The sequence below is a fragment of the Melanaphis sacchari genome, unplaced genomic scaffold (genome assembly GCF_002803265.2).
Source record: "Melanaphis sacchari strain LSU unplaced genomic scaffold, SCAv2.0 Contig48_pilon_pilon, whole genome shotgun sequence".
Classification (NCBI taxonomy): domain Eukaryota; kingdom Metazoa; phylum Arthropoda; class Insecta; order Hemiptera; family Aphididae; genus Melanaphis; species Melanaphis sacchari.
In genome coordinates, this window is record NW_020271327.1 from 3,796,968 (window position 1) to 3,818,118 (window position 21,151).

Consider the following 21,151-nt stretch of genomic DNA (forward strand, 5'->3'; position numbering starts at 1 on the left):
CGATGTTTGTAGGCACCACTCGCGGAACGAAAAAGATTCGTTAAGGGCACGCGCCCCCCTTACCCTCGTCGCCCGTTCCGAAACCCTCGGGTCCAAACGGCAACGGTGGAGACGGCTGCGGCGACGGCGACGACTATAGCGCAAATGCGCGCGAAACGCGGTGTAGAGTTCGAAAACACTCGACCCGGTTGTTGTTCACCCGTTATACACCCACCAATGCCATTCGACGCGTACACACACACGCGCGTGCACGCCACTTACCTGACACATACCTGGTGGTAATGTTTGTAAGTGTATACATGTTATATGGTCGGACGGCGACGCGGTCTCTCACTCCTACTCACCAACGCGTGCCCGGACCAATCCGCCGCCGCACAGCCTCCGCGCCTCCTTTCAATACAGCGCTCTTCAGTCCGTGTCCGCGACCCGACCCGTCGGTGCGTCGTCGTTCGTCCTGCTTGTGGTGCAACCGAATCCCCGTCGTCGCACTCGTAACGGCTGGCCAAATAATTTGCAATAATAATTTTTAAATACGGTCGTCGAACGTTCGATCGTCGTATAATAATAATAATATCGTTTTAATTTATTAATTTCTCACTAACCGCCGCCTAATCCGCTCGTGTACGGCATTCGATTTTTGTGCGCGCGGTTTTTCGTCTGTGCGCGAAAAGGATATCGTCGACATCTTCGCCCGAGGGCTTCCGTTTACTATATTAACATATTGGTAAGTCTACCAGACATTCATATTTTATTACATAAAACAGACAGGAGACGCGACCAACTTTTATATTAACCACGATTACCCGAGAGTGTGCATGCGTACAGATTTTTTTTTCATCCTGCCATCCCGACCAGAGTTTATTATACAACTGCAGTTATCGTATTGACGTGCTGCGTCTGCCACACATTGTCGTATACACGGTAGATACACAGCTACTTACTGCGGCGAACGATTAAATTCGTGTTTACAGAACGTCGCGATTTTGATACGGCGTATACTGAACAAACAAATGCAGGTAGACCGCGGCGGCGGGCAACCACTTCAAGCGTCCTGCTATGAGATGTTCGCGACCGTACAATAACAGTGCGATAGTAATGCGATACTCGTTCGAGTGTTATTGCCGCGATTAACATTTAAAACTTCATGATCACAACATATACAAACAACAAATATACATAACTCTGAAATAATAATAATAATATGTCGAGGAGGTTTTCATTTCGATTACGGACTTGCGCCATAATACGCATATTAATATAACCTAAAATATAGGCACATAATAATATTGTGCTTGTTGTTTCTTCATAATAAATTGTTTTCTGTAAACAACTATACATTCGCAATCTCGTGGATCTTGACATAATATGTATATAATGCGCGCGTGTGTATGTTTGGTGTGTGTGTGTGTGTGTGGTACGTGTACGTTTGGCCGACGGTCATACAACATAATATTTGAATCTGTACGCAGATTTTTCAGTTATGTTTACGAACTTATGTTATACGTTCAATTTCTGTACGCGACTGTCGTAATAACGTCAAAATACACCTGTATAATTTTTGTCCTTTCCGGATTTTCTTGAATATATGCATATGCGCGTATTTATTATGTAGCTAAGTGTATTCTCATTTTTGTATTGTAACTATTTCACAATGTCGATACACGCGCACGCTGCACACACACGCACATGTCGTTCCTTCTAGAAGGTGGGTAGGCGTTTTGTGGAGGTAGCACACTCACACACATACATACATATATACATACATACATACACATACACCATTACGATTTATACACACACGTTACACGGCCTATTTGTTTCGACCTAATATTATGTTATTATTCATATAGAATTATAGACCAAAAACTGCATTACATCTGCACTCGAGATGTGTCGTTTTCATCATCATCTTCGTGTCTCCAAATTCGGAGAATTCCCGACTTTCAGAGTTAACGCTATCGTATCTCTATCGTCAAAGAAAATGAATAAAGTAGGCGTTTATAAAAAAAAAAAACATATTCTCACCGTGATTTTATCTCGAATAGTAGTGTAATATTGTGTACATCAACGTCTTAGCTGTAACTATCGTTAAAGTCTCCAGGTCACTCGAATGACATTTCTACTTGTCGGTTCTCTATACTAACTCATTCGTTCGTTCATGAATCGTGTTATTATCAATAAATAAGAAATAAAAATGTAACTAAATATATCATTCATACCTCAAAATACACATTACGGCGTAGAAATACATTGATAATAAAACAAAATAATAGATCATACTTGTATATAATATGAAATAATAATAACAACAATAATAATACTCGTCGATTTGTTCTATTATTATCATCTCAATTTCCGTTTTAACCGTGCAGATTAATGCTATATTATTGCTAAGACTTTCATAATATATATATATATATATACCATATATAACGTATCGTATTGTATGTGTTCTGCATATAAATAGGCTCATTATTATAACGTTCGAGCGCCATGTTCAAGTCGCGCATGTTACATTGTGTAAAATTAAATCCAAGAACCACAATATTTTGAAAAAGGATTGTCGCTAACATTTACTTACATGTATACTAAGTATAGATATTATATTATACTTTCCGACGGCCGGAAGAACTTGCGGTAAACACCGCCCAAGCTTTGAGATGTATATACCTGTGTATTTTTAATTTTATATGTATACATTATTTTTTTTTTTTATTTGGGAAGAGAACGGTGGCCTATACTTTTAAACTATACAAACACAATGCCAGTCGTTACTATTATTGTTATAAATAACAATAACACATGACAAGTGTGTGTGTGTGAGTGTGTGCATGTGCAAGTGCGGGGGTAGGAACTAGGAGCCATGATATACCAGTTCCATTGTCCTATCTTGCGAGGCTCGGCTTTTTCTCTCCTTCTCCGTCTCCCCACCGGTGTAACCAGCCCCTTCTTGGTGTATATTGTTGACCTATACAATGGTCTTCTCGATCTTGAATTTCTATACACATGCTCTCGTATATAGCATAATGTATGTTCATGTATATGTTTATATACATGGTATAATATATTTATATTAGGTATATATTATTATTTATATATTACATTATAAATAAAAATATATAAGCACACTGTTCCGTATCTTATGCGTGTATCAGTTCGGGAGCCGAGTACACGGAGACGGGGCACGGTTGGGCCATAAACCATGATATGGACAGTAGATAGTGTAGCTTATTGGGATTATAATGTATAACGACGTCGTGCGCTCGTAAATATGAACAACCTAGCGAAATATCATATCTGCTCAGTTCACATGAAAATGGTTTTTAAACGAAATTCCAACATTTTTTCCGTATACCCACCCGTATTTATAAATATAATTTGCCTTCATGCGCTCTTTAAATGTTATATTATATATATACATACTATATTATATTATATATCATTATAATACATCGGGAGACCCTTTTCATTTTCTCGCAAGTATATGTATACGCGTCTCTTCATATTAATAATCGAACCTCGGCGGTACTCACAATAGAGATTATATATGTAGTAGGTACGTATATGAAGAAGAGGGCCCGAGGGACTATTATATCGGCTGGCGCCAAAATACCCACACCGCTGTCATATGCGAGGGTCACTGATACATCTTTTACACCTGTTGTGTGGTGCGGTTCGAGAGAGAGAAAAAAATCCAGTCTTAAAATTAAATTACTATCTGCTATTATTTGGTAACCGCCCACGAACACTTCGTGATCACACAGCCCAGATACAGCGTACTTTATTATTAGCTAGCGTTAAACTAAACATTAATTTTAATTTTATATGACCGCTAAGATAAAAATGTGTTTATGTATAACATTAAAATATACATATAGATAATAGATATAAATGCAGTTACTTACAATATATTTCCTTTAATGTTACATTTAATCTAGTTCGTGTCTGCACGCGTGAAATATTTTAAATAATGATCTTCGAAAATGAGTACGAATATTTTTGAGTTATTTTGGCAATAAAATTTAAAAAAAATTGCATATATGTATACATCAACTATCAAGTATACATTTGTTTAGAAAAATAAGTCGAAACTAATATTAATAAATAATCAAACGACCTATTGTTTAAATTTTATCGATTATACCTATCTAAAAACAATATATTTATTCTCAATAATTATTTGCGTTTTAAAATACAAGCAAAACTATAGTTAACTCTATTATGAAACCGGCAAAAAAGCAATCATTTGTAACAATTTATTCTTGAACAGCAGTTGTTTATAGGTCTTAGGATGGGGGAACAGTGATTATACTGATTACATTATGAAAAAAAATCGGTGTAGGCTGATAGAGAATAACTACCCACCTATATAAAATACAAATACTAACTAGGTCAGGGAAGTAAGTATTAGGCTGAATCGCTTATGTATACCATATAAGAGTTTAACATTTAAATACTATTATATTTGTATATACCTAGCTAAAATTGATACTAATAAAATAATTTTCATCTATAGAAATTACAATAATTCTAAAGTTTTATTTATAATAATGTATAAATGTACTTATAGTTGATATATTATTGTAGATATAATACGTACCCACGTATTTTTTATTTTGTTGTTTTTCGAATAATTTCCATATTTTGGGAGACATACATGAGTCAATCAAAAAAATAAATGACAGCTGTATTGTTCACAGCGGTCCTCGAGGTATAGTATGTACGTATACATTTTATACACGTTCACGCTGCACACCGGTCACGACTGCATTCTTTCTGCATCGAAGAATTTTTTTATTTTTACAGAAAAATACAACACACGATCAACATTTGTTGAAAAATACGAGTACACGATTTGTTGTGGTAACTATATATACCTATAACACAATCATAAATCAGCTAAAAAATCCTTACCAAAATATCAGGAGAAAAATGATATTATCATACTAAAATTATACATATGCTCATTAACCATATATATTATTATCTCAACAGTATCTTGATAGTTGGTAATATTTCCATTTTTAATTGAAAATATTTTCTATTTAAAGTGTTTATACTATCACATACCTAGATTTGTGTACTATTTAAAAATAATAAACTTATACTTTTTCCCAGCATATTTTAAATGACAGATTTTGTTTTGAAAAAAAAAATATATGTATTATCGTTTCACACAGTTATTTTGATTTACCAATGTACGACTATTTTATGATTTTAGGTTAAAACTAAAATGGTTTTTGAGGTTTTAATGGAATTATTTAACAACATAACAAATTCTCATTACTCGTACAGTCAACCGTCGGTATAGGCAATAAAATGCGATAGTATGCTTCTTACGCAAGTTATTCAACCGGTTTATGCGTGCCTGAGTCGTAAAAAAATATATTTTTTATATTTATATGTAGGTATGCATTTGTCAGTGATTTCATCTCAGTACTTATAATTTTTCCTCCCTCCGCTGTGCATTTATCTCTTCTAAAAATATTATTTCTTAACGTTCGTGTATTTATGGTCTACCTATACGATGTTAAGGGATATAATATTATAAATGATATTATAATATTTGAATACGATTTAGAAAGGTCTTTGGAAGTGTCAAAACGTCTTACGGCTAGAATGTCGAAATTCCGGTTCCCATGCTCCCCATATACCCTTCTCTCGGATTACTTAAATTGGTCTTTGTTTACGGGCTATAAGACAAAAAACTGACCTGCAAGAAGAATCGGCACAAAGAACAACTGCAAATATTCTGTAAACAATTGTCTACATCGAAATCTCGAAGACAAATAACATTTTTCATGTAATTTTTTTTACCCTCTCTTTCTGAAGTTTACGCCGACCGATTAAACGTTGCCTTTTTTGCTTAATAGGCCAAAAAAGTACGCTATTTTATGATGGTAGTCTTAAACGTCTTAAATATTTATTTTTTTTAACTCTCATAAACTTTTATTTGTAGTATCAATATGTTGGTTTTGATAAAAATAACTTGCACAAAATATCTGAGATAGTTATCAATTTGGTTGACTGAATTTTATATATCACAGAATCGATGATGAAAACGACTATAATTTAATGTAACGGATATATTATACTATCATCCTGTAGTTTGCAGTTTTTGGGATAGATAACCATTAGAGAATTTTAACCGCAAAATTATTGTATGCTGCATGTAATGTCTTATATTAACACACAAAATCAAATTTTTAAATATTATATTATGATATCTGCAGAATAGACTAATAATTCTGAAATCTCTTAAAAACATAAAAAAACGGCTATTCTTAATTGTCTGCTACTTATACATAACTTAATAGTGAAAATACAAACTACAAGCCATAGCCTTCTTTTTAAGGATAATGTTGTGTTGACATTATATATTAACATCGTGTAGGTCCTGTTCAGTAGAAATTCTTAATACCCAATAAAATAAAACCCCATTTTATCCAATTTATTTTTTACTCCTGACCCAAAAATCAAGTTACTATTACAAGTCACATGTATATGTTTATAATGTTATAGTATAGGTACTCGTGTCGTATAGTGGAAAGTTTTCAAATAATCATTATACGTTCGGTTGTATATTTTTAATCTATTTTCGCTTTATATCTCGTTTTATATTTTATTCTCATTATTGTGGCAACATTTCTATTTTTATTACTTTATGCAACCTTAATAAAATGTATATAAACAAGACATTAATACAGAAATAAAACAATAAAATGTCAACGGTAATGACTTATAATAATAATAATAATAATTGCAATTATACATCGAGGAATTCAATATTTTTGCAATTTTTTTTTTTTTATTCGAAACAATTGAATTGACTCCTAAACTTTGATTAACTATTTGGCTCCTAATTAATGTATTTTAATAATACATGGATTACCTCAGTGGTATTTAAAAAAATTAAGTTAGTACATAACATCTTAATGATTGGAATAATGCAATGAAATAACTACATTTTGATATTAGAAATATTATCTTTATATTGTGTATAATATATATATATTAATATAATGTATGTAATTTAACTATGAATTGTCGATTTTGAGTTTCCTTAATATCGGGAACCATACTGATTATTCCCGTTTAAATAACCAAAATTACCATAATAAATAAGAAAAAATTTAAAGTATAAGTGTATGACCATTATCTACAAACAAACAAAGCCATTTGCTTGTTCAAATATTAAACATCAATGATGTCTCGAGCGATGTGTGTAAATAATGTATGTAAAATACACCGTTTAAGAAGCGTTTTGCATTCACGTGTTCGCATAAAAGACAATTTTAGGAACGAACGCAGATTCCATAATACATAATATTTTATAACATGATTTAGAAAAAATGAAAAATATCGGTATTTATATTTTTTCTCATCCGTGGAGTCGTCTCCCAGCGGGAGATCGTTACTTGTTGATTACCAGAATACACGAGCTGCAGGCATTATTATAGAGGAAACTTATACCGTGAACGCCAAACTGGCAATAAACCGAATCGATAAATCACAAACACGTACACCTGTCGAAATCTTCGTTTGCCATTGGTGGTCGTGAGCTGCCACACTGTTTCTCAATCACTCTCCCTATCTCCCCTATCTCTATACGTACAAACTTTAAAAGTCATAATTGTGTGTGTGTACCTATATAATATATATTATAATAATCTAATAAATGATATTGAATGTATTATATCATTATTACTTTTGATATTTTTTGGTGGCGAGATGACGAAGAATATATTATAATGCGTCATACTTTAATATAACAATATTGCTCACGTTTTACTGCGAGTATATCTCAGTTCTTCACACCAATTCATATAAATAACAAAATATACACAGGTATAATAGTTTTGATAATTATGTATATTCGTTTGTAATTATCATGGTATGTTAACATTGCTTTTTTAATAATTGTATATTATAAAATCAATGGTATAAGTAAGGAAGTAAGAATTACTAAAGGTATTAATCACACGCATAACATACAACCCGCGTGTTATTTCTCCCAAAAGAGTTGTTGGAACAAGCGATAACGATTCCATATTCCATCGTCTACCCCAATCACTCTCTTGTGATTATTTAAACCCCATGTTCACCGCTCGCTTAAAAAAAAATACGAGAAATAAAAAAAGAATTTACATTTCCTAGAACCAACCAACTCGTGTTAGGTGAAAGTGTAGCTCGCGAGCGTGGCGGTGGCATGCAGGTTCACCCACAGAGATTTGCGAAATAATAATACGAGAATAAACAACAACAACGACGACGACGAAGGTGGCTATATTATATAGTGTTGTGGCTACAAAGTCGCCCGGACGCGACGTTTCATTTTCTCACCTAACGCGTCTCGTTCCTAATATTAATTTATTCTCCAACTCGTTATTTAGATATCGTCTCGCGAACACTCGAACCGCGTCTCTGTACATGTCATATTTTACAGCGCGGTACATACATATATTAGAATATAATATATTATATAGTATAAGTATACATCACTTAATACACACCGAGCTAACCAAAATCATTTTATACGCGCGTGCACAGAGCCTATTACGTTTCTTACTCGCTTTAAATAAGTACTTTTTAATTATACGTACAGCTGAAGCCTTATTCGTACAACATGCACGCGACCAATGGCATTCATTATACATTTATAATAATAATATGTAATATTACCGTCGTCCTTTGTTCCGTACGCAACAGTTCACGAGTTTGATGTATAATATCGTGTACTATAATATTATGTACGGCGCATACTGCTGTTTATAATCGACGACGATTCGAATAATATATATTGTGCCGTCTTAGCGGGCCGCATTCGAGATCATTATTATATATAAAGACGCGTGAGAAATTAAAATGTTTTAGAGCCGTGATTTTGACGAGAGACGTGTATATGGCTATATTATTATTATTATCGTATATGACTGACGTGAAACAATCGGACACGCCGTTTGCACCGCGCGGCGTAATATTTCTACCACGCCGCGCTCGTCGCGTATATAGTGGTATTATATTAATTCGTCGGCGTTTTCCCTTTTAAAACGGGGTCGTCTCGTCAACAGCTACATACACGTAGTAATTCGGTCGGCACAAGTATACCTCCTCGCAATACATATATATATGTATACTTTATAATATGCCTCGCGCGATGACCTTTCGATCGCCGCCGCCGTTTTAATAATCGTCCATAATATATCCTGCGCGGACGATTCACATCGGAAAGCAATCAATTATTATTTATTCGACGAATACCACCTATGGCTGGCCATCTATATGTACATTTTCACGATCGTCGGTACGTATATACGCGTCACAAACACGCCTATCACGCGCGTGTACACCTAACACACATACATATATATATAGATTTAAAGGTATATAAGATACGTTCGCATGTCGGACGTTGAATAATTATAACGATAATAGATACATGCATAGGCGCATTTTTTTCGGAGGTTAGTACCGTCCAAGGTCTCCGAACCTTCCTCTCCGGCACCCGACCTGTTGGTCGCCACAAACTGACGATTCTGGTTAGGTGGAACTTGCCGGTGGGCGTATATCGTCAGCTACGTATAGGTATAATATGTGTACGTACACTCATGCGTGTGAGTATATGTATTTATAATAATAATATGTAATACGCGTATCTGCGGCATGCGTATGGCTTTGACCGCTGCCGCGTGTGCATTACAAACAATGTTATTGCAAACGGCCGCGGCAACAGTTAGCATACGACGATTGCGAAGTTTTAACACTTTGAAAGTCGTGTCGGCGACGTGAACTATGAGCCGCGTAACATACCGCGTCGGCCAAACGATTTGTGTAGGGGAGGAGTCGCGCGTGCGGACCGTGTAAAAACTTAAAAACCGTTTCGAAGCGAGAGCATAGTAGTAATCCGGCCGGCTAATTACGGTCGCCACCGAAACGTTCTTGGTCGCCCGCGAATTAGATTGATATCATTGGAGGCATAGTATTATAATATTTTTGTTTTCGTCGTCTGAACGGCGGCGACCCGTGGACAACTGAATGTAACAGACGCGTGCACAATAATAGTATAATAATATGTAAAAGTTTTTTTAATTGGTATCTGGTTTTATTTTTTCTCTTCTTATCCTCGACCAAGGTTATCGATGGTATCGCCGGCACCGGATTCCGCCGATCGGAGCTGTAATACCACTACTATACGACATATACAGGTACCCGCGATCGCCGCCCGAGTGTAAAATATAATTATATGTATATCGGCCCATCATCTGCATTTATACCATTATAATACGATAATGTATTCAATACCGTATTTTCCGATTGGTTTTTGTATAATATTATTATAATATACGAAAGAATTGCATTGTCGATCGTCGTTTATCATTAAGCACGGGCGCGATACATAATATATAATGAGCATTATGGAAAAAAAAACGGGACGAGTAACCGGCTATCCATTTTTTCCTCCCCTAATATCTGATTAGTTTCTTTCGCATAAATCGTATTTTGCCTTGTTGTATCCGCCGTACAACAACTGTGTGTATATAACGTATCATTAACACATAGTTACGTATAGTGGTTGTTTAGTGTTGCAACGTGTATCGGGTGTCCGCGCGCGACGGTACATTATAATAATAATATATTTAGATACACATATTATTATGATATTGAAATCGAAGACGTTGGAAAAAGAAATACACCTCCTCTCGGTCGTACATCACAACGACCGCGCGGCAATGCGCACCGTAAAACCAGAACATAATATATATGTATTTCGTTTTTCCGTTCATCGTCCACGGGCCCTTGGCGGCGCGGCGATCGTCGAAAATTAGTGGGTATAGCGCGATTACCCGCGAGTTTCAAGTTTTTATGTTTTATTTTTGTGTAACATTGTGCCTATGGACTCGAGATCGTGGTACGACTGCCGCAGCGCGTTCTTGAGCGGCGCATGTATACAACAAATGTGTGTTGCAGCAGTGTATTTTCGGGGCATACACACCACTCATTATATAAATTATTATACATTATATTATACAATGTGTTGGTTCGACCGCCACTGCTCTTGGACCGTGGTATGTATGTATATATACACTATATACGCAAGCATACGGCTCCTCCACGCCGCGGTAAATACTGAAGTCGAGGTGTTCGACTTCAACTTCGCTACCGCCGTCGCCGCCACCGCCGCCGGTGTAAAAACGTTCTCTTCGGAATGCGCCGGACCAGTTTCCCCGCTCTGCCGCTGCAACTGCAGGTACTATTGCGACGACGATCACGGCCGAGTTGTACGCCGTAGTGTAGTCATCATCTGGAGAAACAAACACAATGCTACATTATACGCGCGCACACACTCGCTAATATACGATATATTATTGATAAAATATATGTATATATTTTCGTATCTGTATGTGTGGCATGAAATACGGCGCGTATGCAAAATAACCCTGCGCGATATAATAGCGACGCGTGTATATAATAATAATAGATTCTTGTGTGCGTGCGAGTGCAATGGATGCACATCGAGTCTCCGCCGTCGTGTGTCGTTTAATTGGCGACAGTGTGGGCGGGGCGCGTTTGTGCGAGATCGTCTAGATATTTACCTGTATTATAATATAACGTGTATATAAATGTATGTGTGTGTGTATAATATATACGTACCTTCGTATACTACAGAGAGAGAGAGAGAGAGAGAGAGAGAGAGAGAAAACGCGATCACGACAATCGTGGGCACTTCCATTGTCTTCGCAATACACGCTCCAGTACCAGGTTTGTTTTCTCGCCCGTTTATATTATATATCTCAGACCGGCCCATAAATCTTAACACCGCTTGTGCGCTTTACATACCCATATACAAGCGTATTATAATAATAATAATATATATGTATAAGACAAACGCATACTATTATTATTATGTGCAGCCATATTATAATAATAATAATATATAGGTACGATATCTCCAGCCCGCTATTGTTATAAGTGGTGCGCCGCCGCTCTCTCTCGCCAAGGACACCAGACGCGTCGTCTGATAACGCGTATCACGAGCGCGTCCGCGACACTATAACATTACCTATATTATACGTCTTACCGCATAATATGTTATCCGACCACGTCGCTGTCGTATTGCCCATACTATATTCGTGTGCGTTTATGTTCTGTGTAATGTACGTTTTGGTTTTTGTGCGGACACTAAATTTTGTGTTTACACACTACCTATGTTATGTGCATTATAATATTATTTCTCAAATCCGTGTAAATCGTGTGCGCCATTAAAACTCATGTCGGACACGAATACCAGTTTATTGTTAGAAATCCATTAAAAACCCGACCGGCGACCGCCGTATACCTAATCGTACCTACATAATATATTATAATATATATACACACGATACGAAGATGAGTTCATTAAAAAACAGAAACATCGCTGTCACCCGATACCCAGACAGATACATGCGTATAATTCCGACCCCAAAAAACTATATGTTACTATGTGGCCATTTGTTATTTTACACCGCAAACCAAAATATCAAATCAAAAACGTGTGCTGCTTCTCTGACAAATGTACCGTCCGGTTTTTAAACAATTTGAATAGTACCTAAATACGGCATAACAGTGTCATTGATATATTTAAAAATGGTGTTCAGTGTATTATTATTACAAAATATTATTACGTTATTTAACAATTTAAACTGCAGAAAATTGTGTTCTGTGCATTAACACTGGTAAAAAATATATATGAAAACGAACACACACGTTATTTTATTTTAAAAACTGTTACCTACGTAGGTAGTGCTTATATTATTATTATGACTATACAGCGCTATAGTATAGCCGCCCACGACCGTAAGACTAGAAAAAGAAACCAAATCGAAAACTAGATTTACATAAAATGTCAATTTCTCAATCGCATGAAGGATCCCGAGTCTCTTCGTTGAGCACATATACGTGTGCGCGCTGCAGTGACTAGATCCGAAAATGTTTACGTGATTGTAATAATGCCTACAGCTGGCACGTATAGGTATAATCATTTGGATTCAATATATAAATGTATAGGCCGTGGTTCAACGATTGGTGTAATATTTTTTGTATAATATTAAATGTATTACAGTCAGTAATACCTATTTATACCTATATATAATATAATGTATACATATACGCCCGTTTACGAAAACCTGTACGGAAAAAACGCTTGTCGAGTGTCGTGAGCGAGTAGTCGTGTCGAATGTAAAGGTAGGTAGGCAGTATGTCGGACTAATGAGGGGTTCGAAGATGATGTGGACGTGCGGAGAAGGGCCACGTGAAAGAGGTGTATAGGAGTAGAGTACAAGAATATGTATTAACTATAAAGACAAAACCGACGGCGGTTAACATCTATAATAATTTATAATAATATAATATATGACCGTCTGACTAATTATTGCCGTACACTGGCGATCGAGTATAATATACAGGCTCGCGAAAACCATAAAAAAAATCAGCCGGCGGCGGACCCTATTCCCGAAGCAAAACCCATCTGCCGCCGCTGTGCTCGAAGACGGTCGCCGTGCTCGGTATGGGTTTCCAGGTATCTATCACATGTATTAAATCATATTTCGCGTACCTATACCTGTATTTAATTTCGTTCCACGGTCGTTCTCTGCGCGTGCAAAACGATTAATAGTAAACGCTGAAAAAAAAATAATAAATCCGTTTGCAAAAAACCGCTCTGTCTATACCCATACACATATAATTTATTATATCTTAAGCGCCCGTTTCGTATAATATTTTAACTTATAAACGATTTACTCGCGCATACCCATAGTGCCACCGTCACTTTAAACGTCGTTTACCGCAGTCATTAAAACCGTTTTGTTCCCAAATGTTTTCTCTCTCTGCTCTCATGGAACACTCTGCCCCAAAGGTAGTAATTATCGCGCGCCGACCATTGGACGTGTAAATATTGTTACTGACGCCGCCGCTACAGCATCAGTCGCTGCTGGCGGTAGGCATAAAAATTAACGCGTTTCGAACGCGAATCACCTACAGCGGTGAACAGCTAGGTATCATTTTTATTAATATAATTCCGCGTGGGCCCCTTCCCTATCTTATAATGCTGCCAAATAGGTACACAGTCAGCACACACACATATTTTTCGTTTACTTGCGAGCAGGTATATATAATATATAATAGGCTATACGTTATAAGCGAGATACAGATAATATATTATATCGATAAGAGGGTAAAAACATTTACGACCAGTTTTTGTAAAAATGAAAAACGTTTATGTAGGTACTCCGGGTACTCGTGTATAAAATATTATAATAATAATAATAATAATAATAATATTATATTGTTTTCTCTGCAGCCAGTAATAAAAACCAACATCCCTCTCCACCCACCTTCTAACCGAGATCAGTACTATACCGCCACCATGGCGATGGAGGTTGTTGGACGTGTTTTCTAGAAAAAAAAAAAATGAAAAAAACTTAAAAACCCAACGATTGCCATCAAACATTATATTATTACATATTCCATTTCTGTTAAATCTCCTGCGTTTATTTCAAGTATATAACCTATAGGTAGACTACATCCAAAAAGCTGAAATCTTTCAAATTTCGTATACACATTATATTCTAAACTATTATGAAATAAAAATATACTTGGTAAATAACGACTCACACGTATGATTATCACATGACTAAAACTACAAGACATTAGCTTTTGTATCGTGTGCGATAGTTAAGAGAAACAAATTTATTTTCATAATAAAATATAGTATTATTATATAAATATTACGAAAAATAATCAATATTGTATACGATAAAATAACAATTTATGATATGTCATTATTCATAACATTATTAAAGTTGTAAAAGAGTGGTATTATTATTGATTAACATAATAATGATAATATCATTAATAACTACTATATGTATGGCTGTGTGGGTAGATATGTAATATACTTTTGGTAAACACATTTAATTGAATTCCTACGCTAAATTTCCCGATTGAAACTATGAACTTTGTTTCACTACAGTATAGACAAATTTAAACATATAATATTTATTAACGATTTTAGTGGTTAAAAATTATTTATTTGAGCTCATTTTTCAACATTATATATGTACTTCTAAAATAATATACCTACACATGTATTTAAATTAAATTATAACGATATTCCTTATCATTTTAGTCTAATCCAATAAAATTACACTATATAATATTATGTTTTTAATGTGATAATTATACATGAATTATTTGTACCTATTTTGTTTTTTTACTATTTGATGTATTGAAAAATGTTATTTCTTGATTTTTAAAAGTAAAAAAATTTTACGATGACGGGTTACTGCGTGTTAAACATAACACACAAACATTCTCTGATGGTAATCAATTTTAATAATGTTTTTAATTTATTACAATCTTAGTCAAAGCCATTAAACACATATATAATACATTATGCTTTTAAGAGCTAACTTCTGTTAGCACTCGTGAGGTCATTTTAGACTATACATTTTTTATGATTATTAGAAAATTTGTTTTTATATCAATTAAATAACTAAAGTTTTAATAAACATGTATAATAAAAAGATAAATAATATGTATAATATAAAATAGGAGGAAACTAGTGTTCTATTTTATAATAATATAGTCTTCTGGAGTAGTTTTAATCCATCAATAGTATGTACAGCATGTTATTCCATTACTTTATACGAACTCGTGGTATTTAGTTTACCAAGGACGGCAAGAATTTCAAGACTATAATACAGCTGATGTCATATCTATCAATATTTCTGGCGCCATATATATTGTCCATTTTGATAAACGTGGTCACATTTGTAATGATTATTACATGTTTTTATATTATAATAGTTTGATGGTTGAGTAAGGGTTGAGAGAAGAAGGAGAGAAGTATTTCGAGATTTTGTAACAACAACTATTATAATAAACATAATTTCGTTGATTAACTGCCGCAAAAAATATTCGAATCATTATTTAGGAATTCATCGATTAAAAGCCATTATTGGTTTTGTTCATTGTGATTGTTAATTAGCAAGCACTTTTTAACGGCGCCGTTTTTAAACATGTGCTTACGCAATCCCATGTATTTTTACGCACTTATAATAAATAATCAGAAAAACTGACGACTACACATTTGCGCACACAACACGACTGCTATAATGTGACTAATGTATAATAATATAATAACTGTAGTGATAACGAGCAGCGCATTAGCAGACGAATTTATAATAATATTATGTTTTATAACTAATATGATTGTACATGTGTGCAGACGAACGTTGCCAGTGCGCCATCGTTAAAGTTATATATTTTCGAAAAGAATTAAATTGAAAAATACTTCGGGGTACTTCTATCATCAACTATAGTTTTTATTTTATTATTATTTAAATAAACCCACGGCAACAGTGGCCTTTGGGTGATGAGAGACTATAATATAAGGTACGTTATTATAGGTTCTTTGATTATATTATTAAACGTAGGTATGGTTTAGTACAATTTATTATGAATTATGATAGTGTTCGTATAACATGCAGATACAAAATATGATGCATATCAGTTATGGATTGTTTAATATTGTGTATAGACAATTTTTTTTTACAAATGTCGAACGGTCTAACTGTTATTACAGTAGTTACACCGCACGTTTACTTATCTAATAATTAATAACTAATTTATAGTAATTACAAGGTGTATACAGTATACACGTGACAATGCTGCAGAATTCGCGCGCGGGTATAATACACACAATAATAATATCATAAGACACTAATATCGTCTGTTTTGATGATTTTACAATCTCAATGCAAAAGTGTATCACTATTGCTCGCGACAAATAATTGTACATATATTCGTACACTCGGTCGTCGCTGTACACACATATTATTGTTTTACTTCCCCCGACTCCTAGAGGCACACGCACGCATAGGTATATACAATATAATATTGTATAATACACATACGCGGAATATAATTGGATTTTATGATTCCACGCTGCAGACCCGCCTCTCAGTCGACCGTACATATATATACGATAATAAAATTTATCGAGTCGGTATAATATAATAATAATTCGTCACGTTGAAAAATTTAATTACGACCCTCCGAGGTGGATTCTCGCGCAGTGGCGGTGGCCAAAATACTATACATGTAATATGTAATGTCTACTTATACCTACATTCGGTATACACATACTACCTGCTGTGGCCATATTGTTATTAATATAATACGTATATGTACGTATATTCGTCGTTACGTTATCGGACGGCGGCGTGGCGCACAGGCACAGCGGGTTAACGTCAGCGCCCCCGGGGGACGAGCTCTGCGGATAGAGACGCCCGTGGAATGTCTGGTGACTTTTGTATTGTTTTTTTTTCTAGCCGAAACATTATTACGATATCATTTTTGTTAGTAGTATACGAAAAATGTATAACGTATTATTCGGGGTTGAAACAGAAACAATAAGCACGTATAATACACTGGGTTTTTTTGTTTTGTTTTGTTTTGTTTTTTTTAATGTGTACACAAAAAAAATATTATAACAAAATAATATGCAAAATCGGCAGACGTCGCAGTGTGTTTATGATCTACAACATTATAATATACACTCTCTCGAACGGTCGGTGGTGAAAAAAAAAAATCATAATAATAAATAACTCGCTTATGCGTGATATAATATTAAAAAATATACGTTGGTCACGTCTCAAACAATGGCCTACATTTGTTCGCACTGAATACGTTTTTTTTTTCCTCGTCGCATCGTCGACGGAAGAAATTAAAATAACAAACTCTGTACAGAATATGTGTGTGTGATGTTTTTTTTTCTTTTACAGAACCGATAAGGCGCCCGTGGCTCAGTCCGAACCGGCGGAGCACCGCATCGCACGCGATATTTGTGCTCGCCGACTTCAGCTATTCGGTTTTATCCAGTAGGAGGCACAGATCCCGCGGGGACGTGCGTCGTGGAAAATTAAAAAAATTCCCGAATGCTCCGACGGTTGCGCGCTAACCCGTTCGTCGTATAACACACGCACGGTAATAGGTATATAATTTAGATACCGTCCGCGCCGCGTCAGAACGGTACACAACACGTTCCTGTTACGAAATCGTAGTATCCAATTGACTATGTCGTGTGACAAGCGATGCGCCCGTGTAACCGCGATCCGTGCGCTGTGATAACATGTTATCATGAATGCGGTTTTCCCGTTCGTTTTCCTCCGGCGACTATGGCGGTGCAGGCTGTTGCTAGTTGCCGTCCTGGTGTTCCACGCGGCCACGGCAACCGCGGCCGGCGTCGAGAAAACGTCCGAATTCGTCAAAGGAAAAAGTAAGTGTTTGTTTTTCAATGGTCGTGGTGCATGTATTGCCTGCTGTGATTATACGCTTACGCTATTATATTTATCGTATTATTTTAAATTGCTTATTGCCCGTTTCCCTCCCTACACCCGAAGAGTTGCAAAGAGATGTAAAAATAGCCACTCCTCCGATGTACCTACATACTTGTTTTTAGTCATTTTTCGTTTTTAACGTAAACTGTACTTAAATTTAACGGTCGATAAGTATAGTATTCTAATTGTGTGTTTATCGTTAGCATTTCGCGATCGTGAGCGAAATACGGCAATCGGTAATATTGTTATTGCTTAGAGCACAGACATTACGTATTACCTATGTATAATAATATGTAAAAAATTAAACTCGCAGTTGTGAAATCAATAGATGCGCAAAAACCTACTAAAAAAATCGTCACTGTACAAGGCATAGTTACGTACAATTTATATAATATATTGTAGTACACGTGTCGATATATTTTAGTGATGTGTGTTTATTTAATAACTATTTATTGTATAACTATGGAATCGTCTTATCTTATAACTTTATTACGTTTATAATGATACTTTAAATATGTTCTTGTCAATTGCCTCGTATAGTAATAATGTTATATAATGTGTTAATTTTAATTATCTATCTACACGTTATAATATGAACAAAATAAAAGTACATAGTAATAACACAGAATTGAATGTTGACAGATATTTTTCTTAAAATTAATTAAACCAGATAAATTTGTTATTCAAATTAACTCAATTTAATATGATTTTAGTATATTATATACCTATAATTTATTATTACATAACCGTTTCAATATATTATCACTTATCGCCTTACAAATATCTTTTGGAATATGTTATATTAAGTCATCTCAAAATAATTTTAAATTTATTATTTCATAATATCATAAGTACCTATGATTAGAGTTTTTTATTTAGTTATATTTATGATAACTTATTTTAAATCATGTACTCGTATATTTAATGTATGATACGACACTCGTTCTGTAGTTCTGAAGTTTCATACTATACATATCTAATCTATTAATGCCAAAGTTCAAATAAGATACAAGTTTTGTGAATATTTTTCAATCAATAATAATTATTTATTTAATTTTATAACTTATTTTTATAAACTGATGTCAATTCTAAATGTATTAAAAAAAATTCTGATTTTCAAATTTGAGTTTGATTTCTAATTGAAAATTTAATTAAGTTCGTAGTTTAAAGAATCAAAAGACAAAATGTTCTGCAGTAACCATCCGAGTAATAATTTTAAAAATTAAAAATTAAATAAGAGGAAAATTAAAATATTTTTTTCAAAGTCGGTTTTATTTTATTTTTTACTGTATAGACTTTGAATATTTACTAAATATTCATAGTATTAGAGTTTTTTTTAGATACAATTTTCAAAATATTTTTTTCTTGTATTATTTAAAGATATTTAAAAAATTTTATTACTTTATACTTTATTTGTTTGAGTTAAATGCCTTGACATTTGAATTCAACAATTGAAATAAGTTATTTTTAACGCATTTAAAACTTAAATTTTTATTAAATTCTTTATAAATATGTATAATATTATTTTGTAGTTAAAATACTTACATTACATTTTTAATTTTAACACCTTGAAAAACATGAAAATGTAAGACATTTTCCCCCTAAATTATTCTTTGACAGATTATTAAGCTATGTAATGTCCCCTTGTTACATAAAAGGCAATCGTTACTTAAAACTCTAAAAAAAAACTATACTTACACAACTTTTTTTTATACTGAGATTTAAATTTTAAATTTTCTTCTTTTCATTGCAGCATATATGATAACATATTTAACGTTAATTATTATCCATACGTAATATATTGGTCGCATCCGAAAATATTATCTTTTGTTTTTATCACATTTTAGATCACGATAAATGTGTCTGTAAACCATAAATATAAATAATAATAACAATAATTTATTATATCATTACTATAACACAACTATTTCGGATAGTTTTGTGTTCTACCAAGCTTAAAAAGTGCTCGTTTAAGTAGTCTCGTGATGGCACATTGCTGAGAAGTTTTAAGCTGACTCTCAGCTAGTCATATATTCTTGTGTATCTTAGGTATTTTTAGTTTATATCTTATAGGTATTTAGTATACGTGTTTTTATTATTATATAAAATACGTGTTATCAATCGCCTGCAAAACATGTCGAATGCAATCGCGATGGTTATGAATATGACATCAGTTTTTGTTGCAACGTCTGCCACGTGATGTGTGTGTGTATGTGTAGATACGTAAACAAATGCATGTGATAAATCCCTGGTTAGGATTATTTTACAGCATATAGCCATCATAAAATTATATTAGCTCTAAATTCTCTAAATTTATATTATGCCTATGTATATTTAATATTATATGGTTCAACGTGTAGAATCGAGCGTTATGCGCGCGTGTGTGACGGTTAAATTATAAAATGTATATTATTTACTGTTTCACCCTTGTAACAATATGATATTAATATTTATTAAGGGATTTCGAAATAATTATATTACTGCCATTGATTATTGTATATCCTTTATTACGATTAAATATATACTTATTTAATCATTTTGGTATTTGTATTCTAATCGTCTTATACATAATATAAGGTGATTATTTTATCAACTATAGGACCACATTTTTGGAGAGACGTAGCTTTAATTAATCTTTATCCTTCTTTTAAGGTTGTATATATGTAATTGGCTCAAAATATATATTAATTTTTACGAGTATTTAAATTATTTTTATATAATTTAGATATTAATTAAAAAATGTAATTGTATTTTAATATAAAATTTCTGTCTTT

General features: G+C 34.0%; 1 protein-coding gene across 4 annotated transcripts in view; it reads left to right on the forward strand.

The window, feature by feature from the left end:
- The window catches only part of LOC112598592 (epidermal growth factor receptor), a 76,119-nt gene that overhangs the window by 40,703 nt on the left and 14,265 nt on the right, over window positions 1–21,151 (forward strand). For 2 of the 4 annotated variants that reach the window (XM_025345119.1, XM_025345118.1), the window contains exons 1-2: window positions 325–724; window positions 17,823–18,316. The exons of 1 other annotated variant lie outside the window; for it this stretch is intronic. In XM_025345119.1, coding sequence (XP_025200904.1) covers window positions 18,178–18,316 — 139 coding nt within the window. In that variant the 5' untranslated portion in view covers window positions 325–724; window positions 17,823–18,177. Of the gene's footprint in view, window positions 1–324; window positions 725–17,822; window positions 18,317–21,151 lie in introns of those variants that run through there. One more of the 4 variants, XM_025345116.1, reaches the window with a different exon arrangement.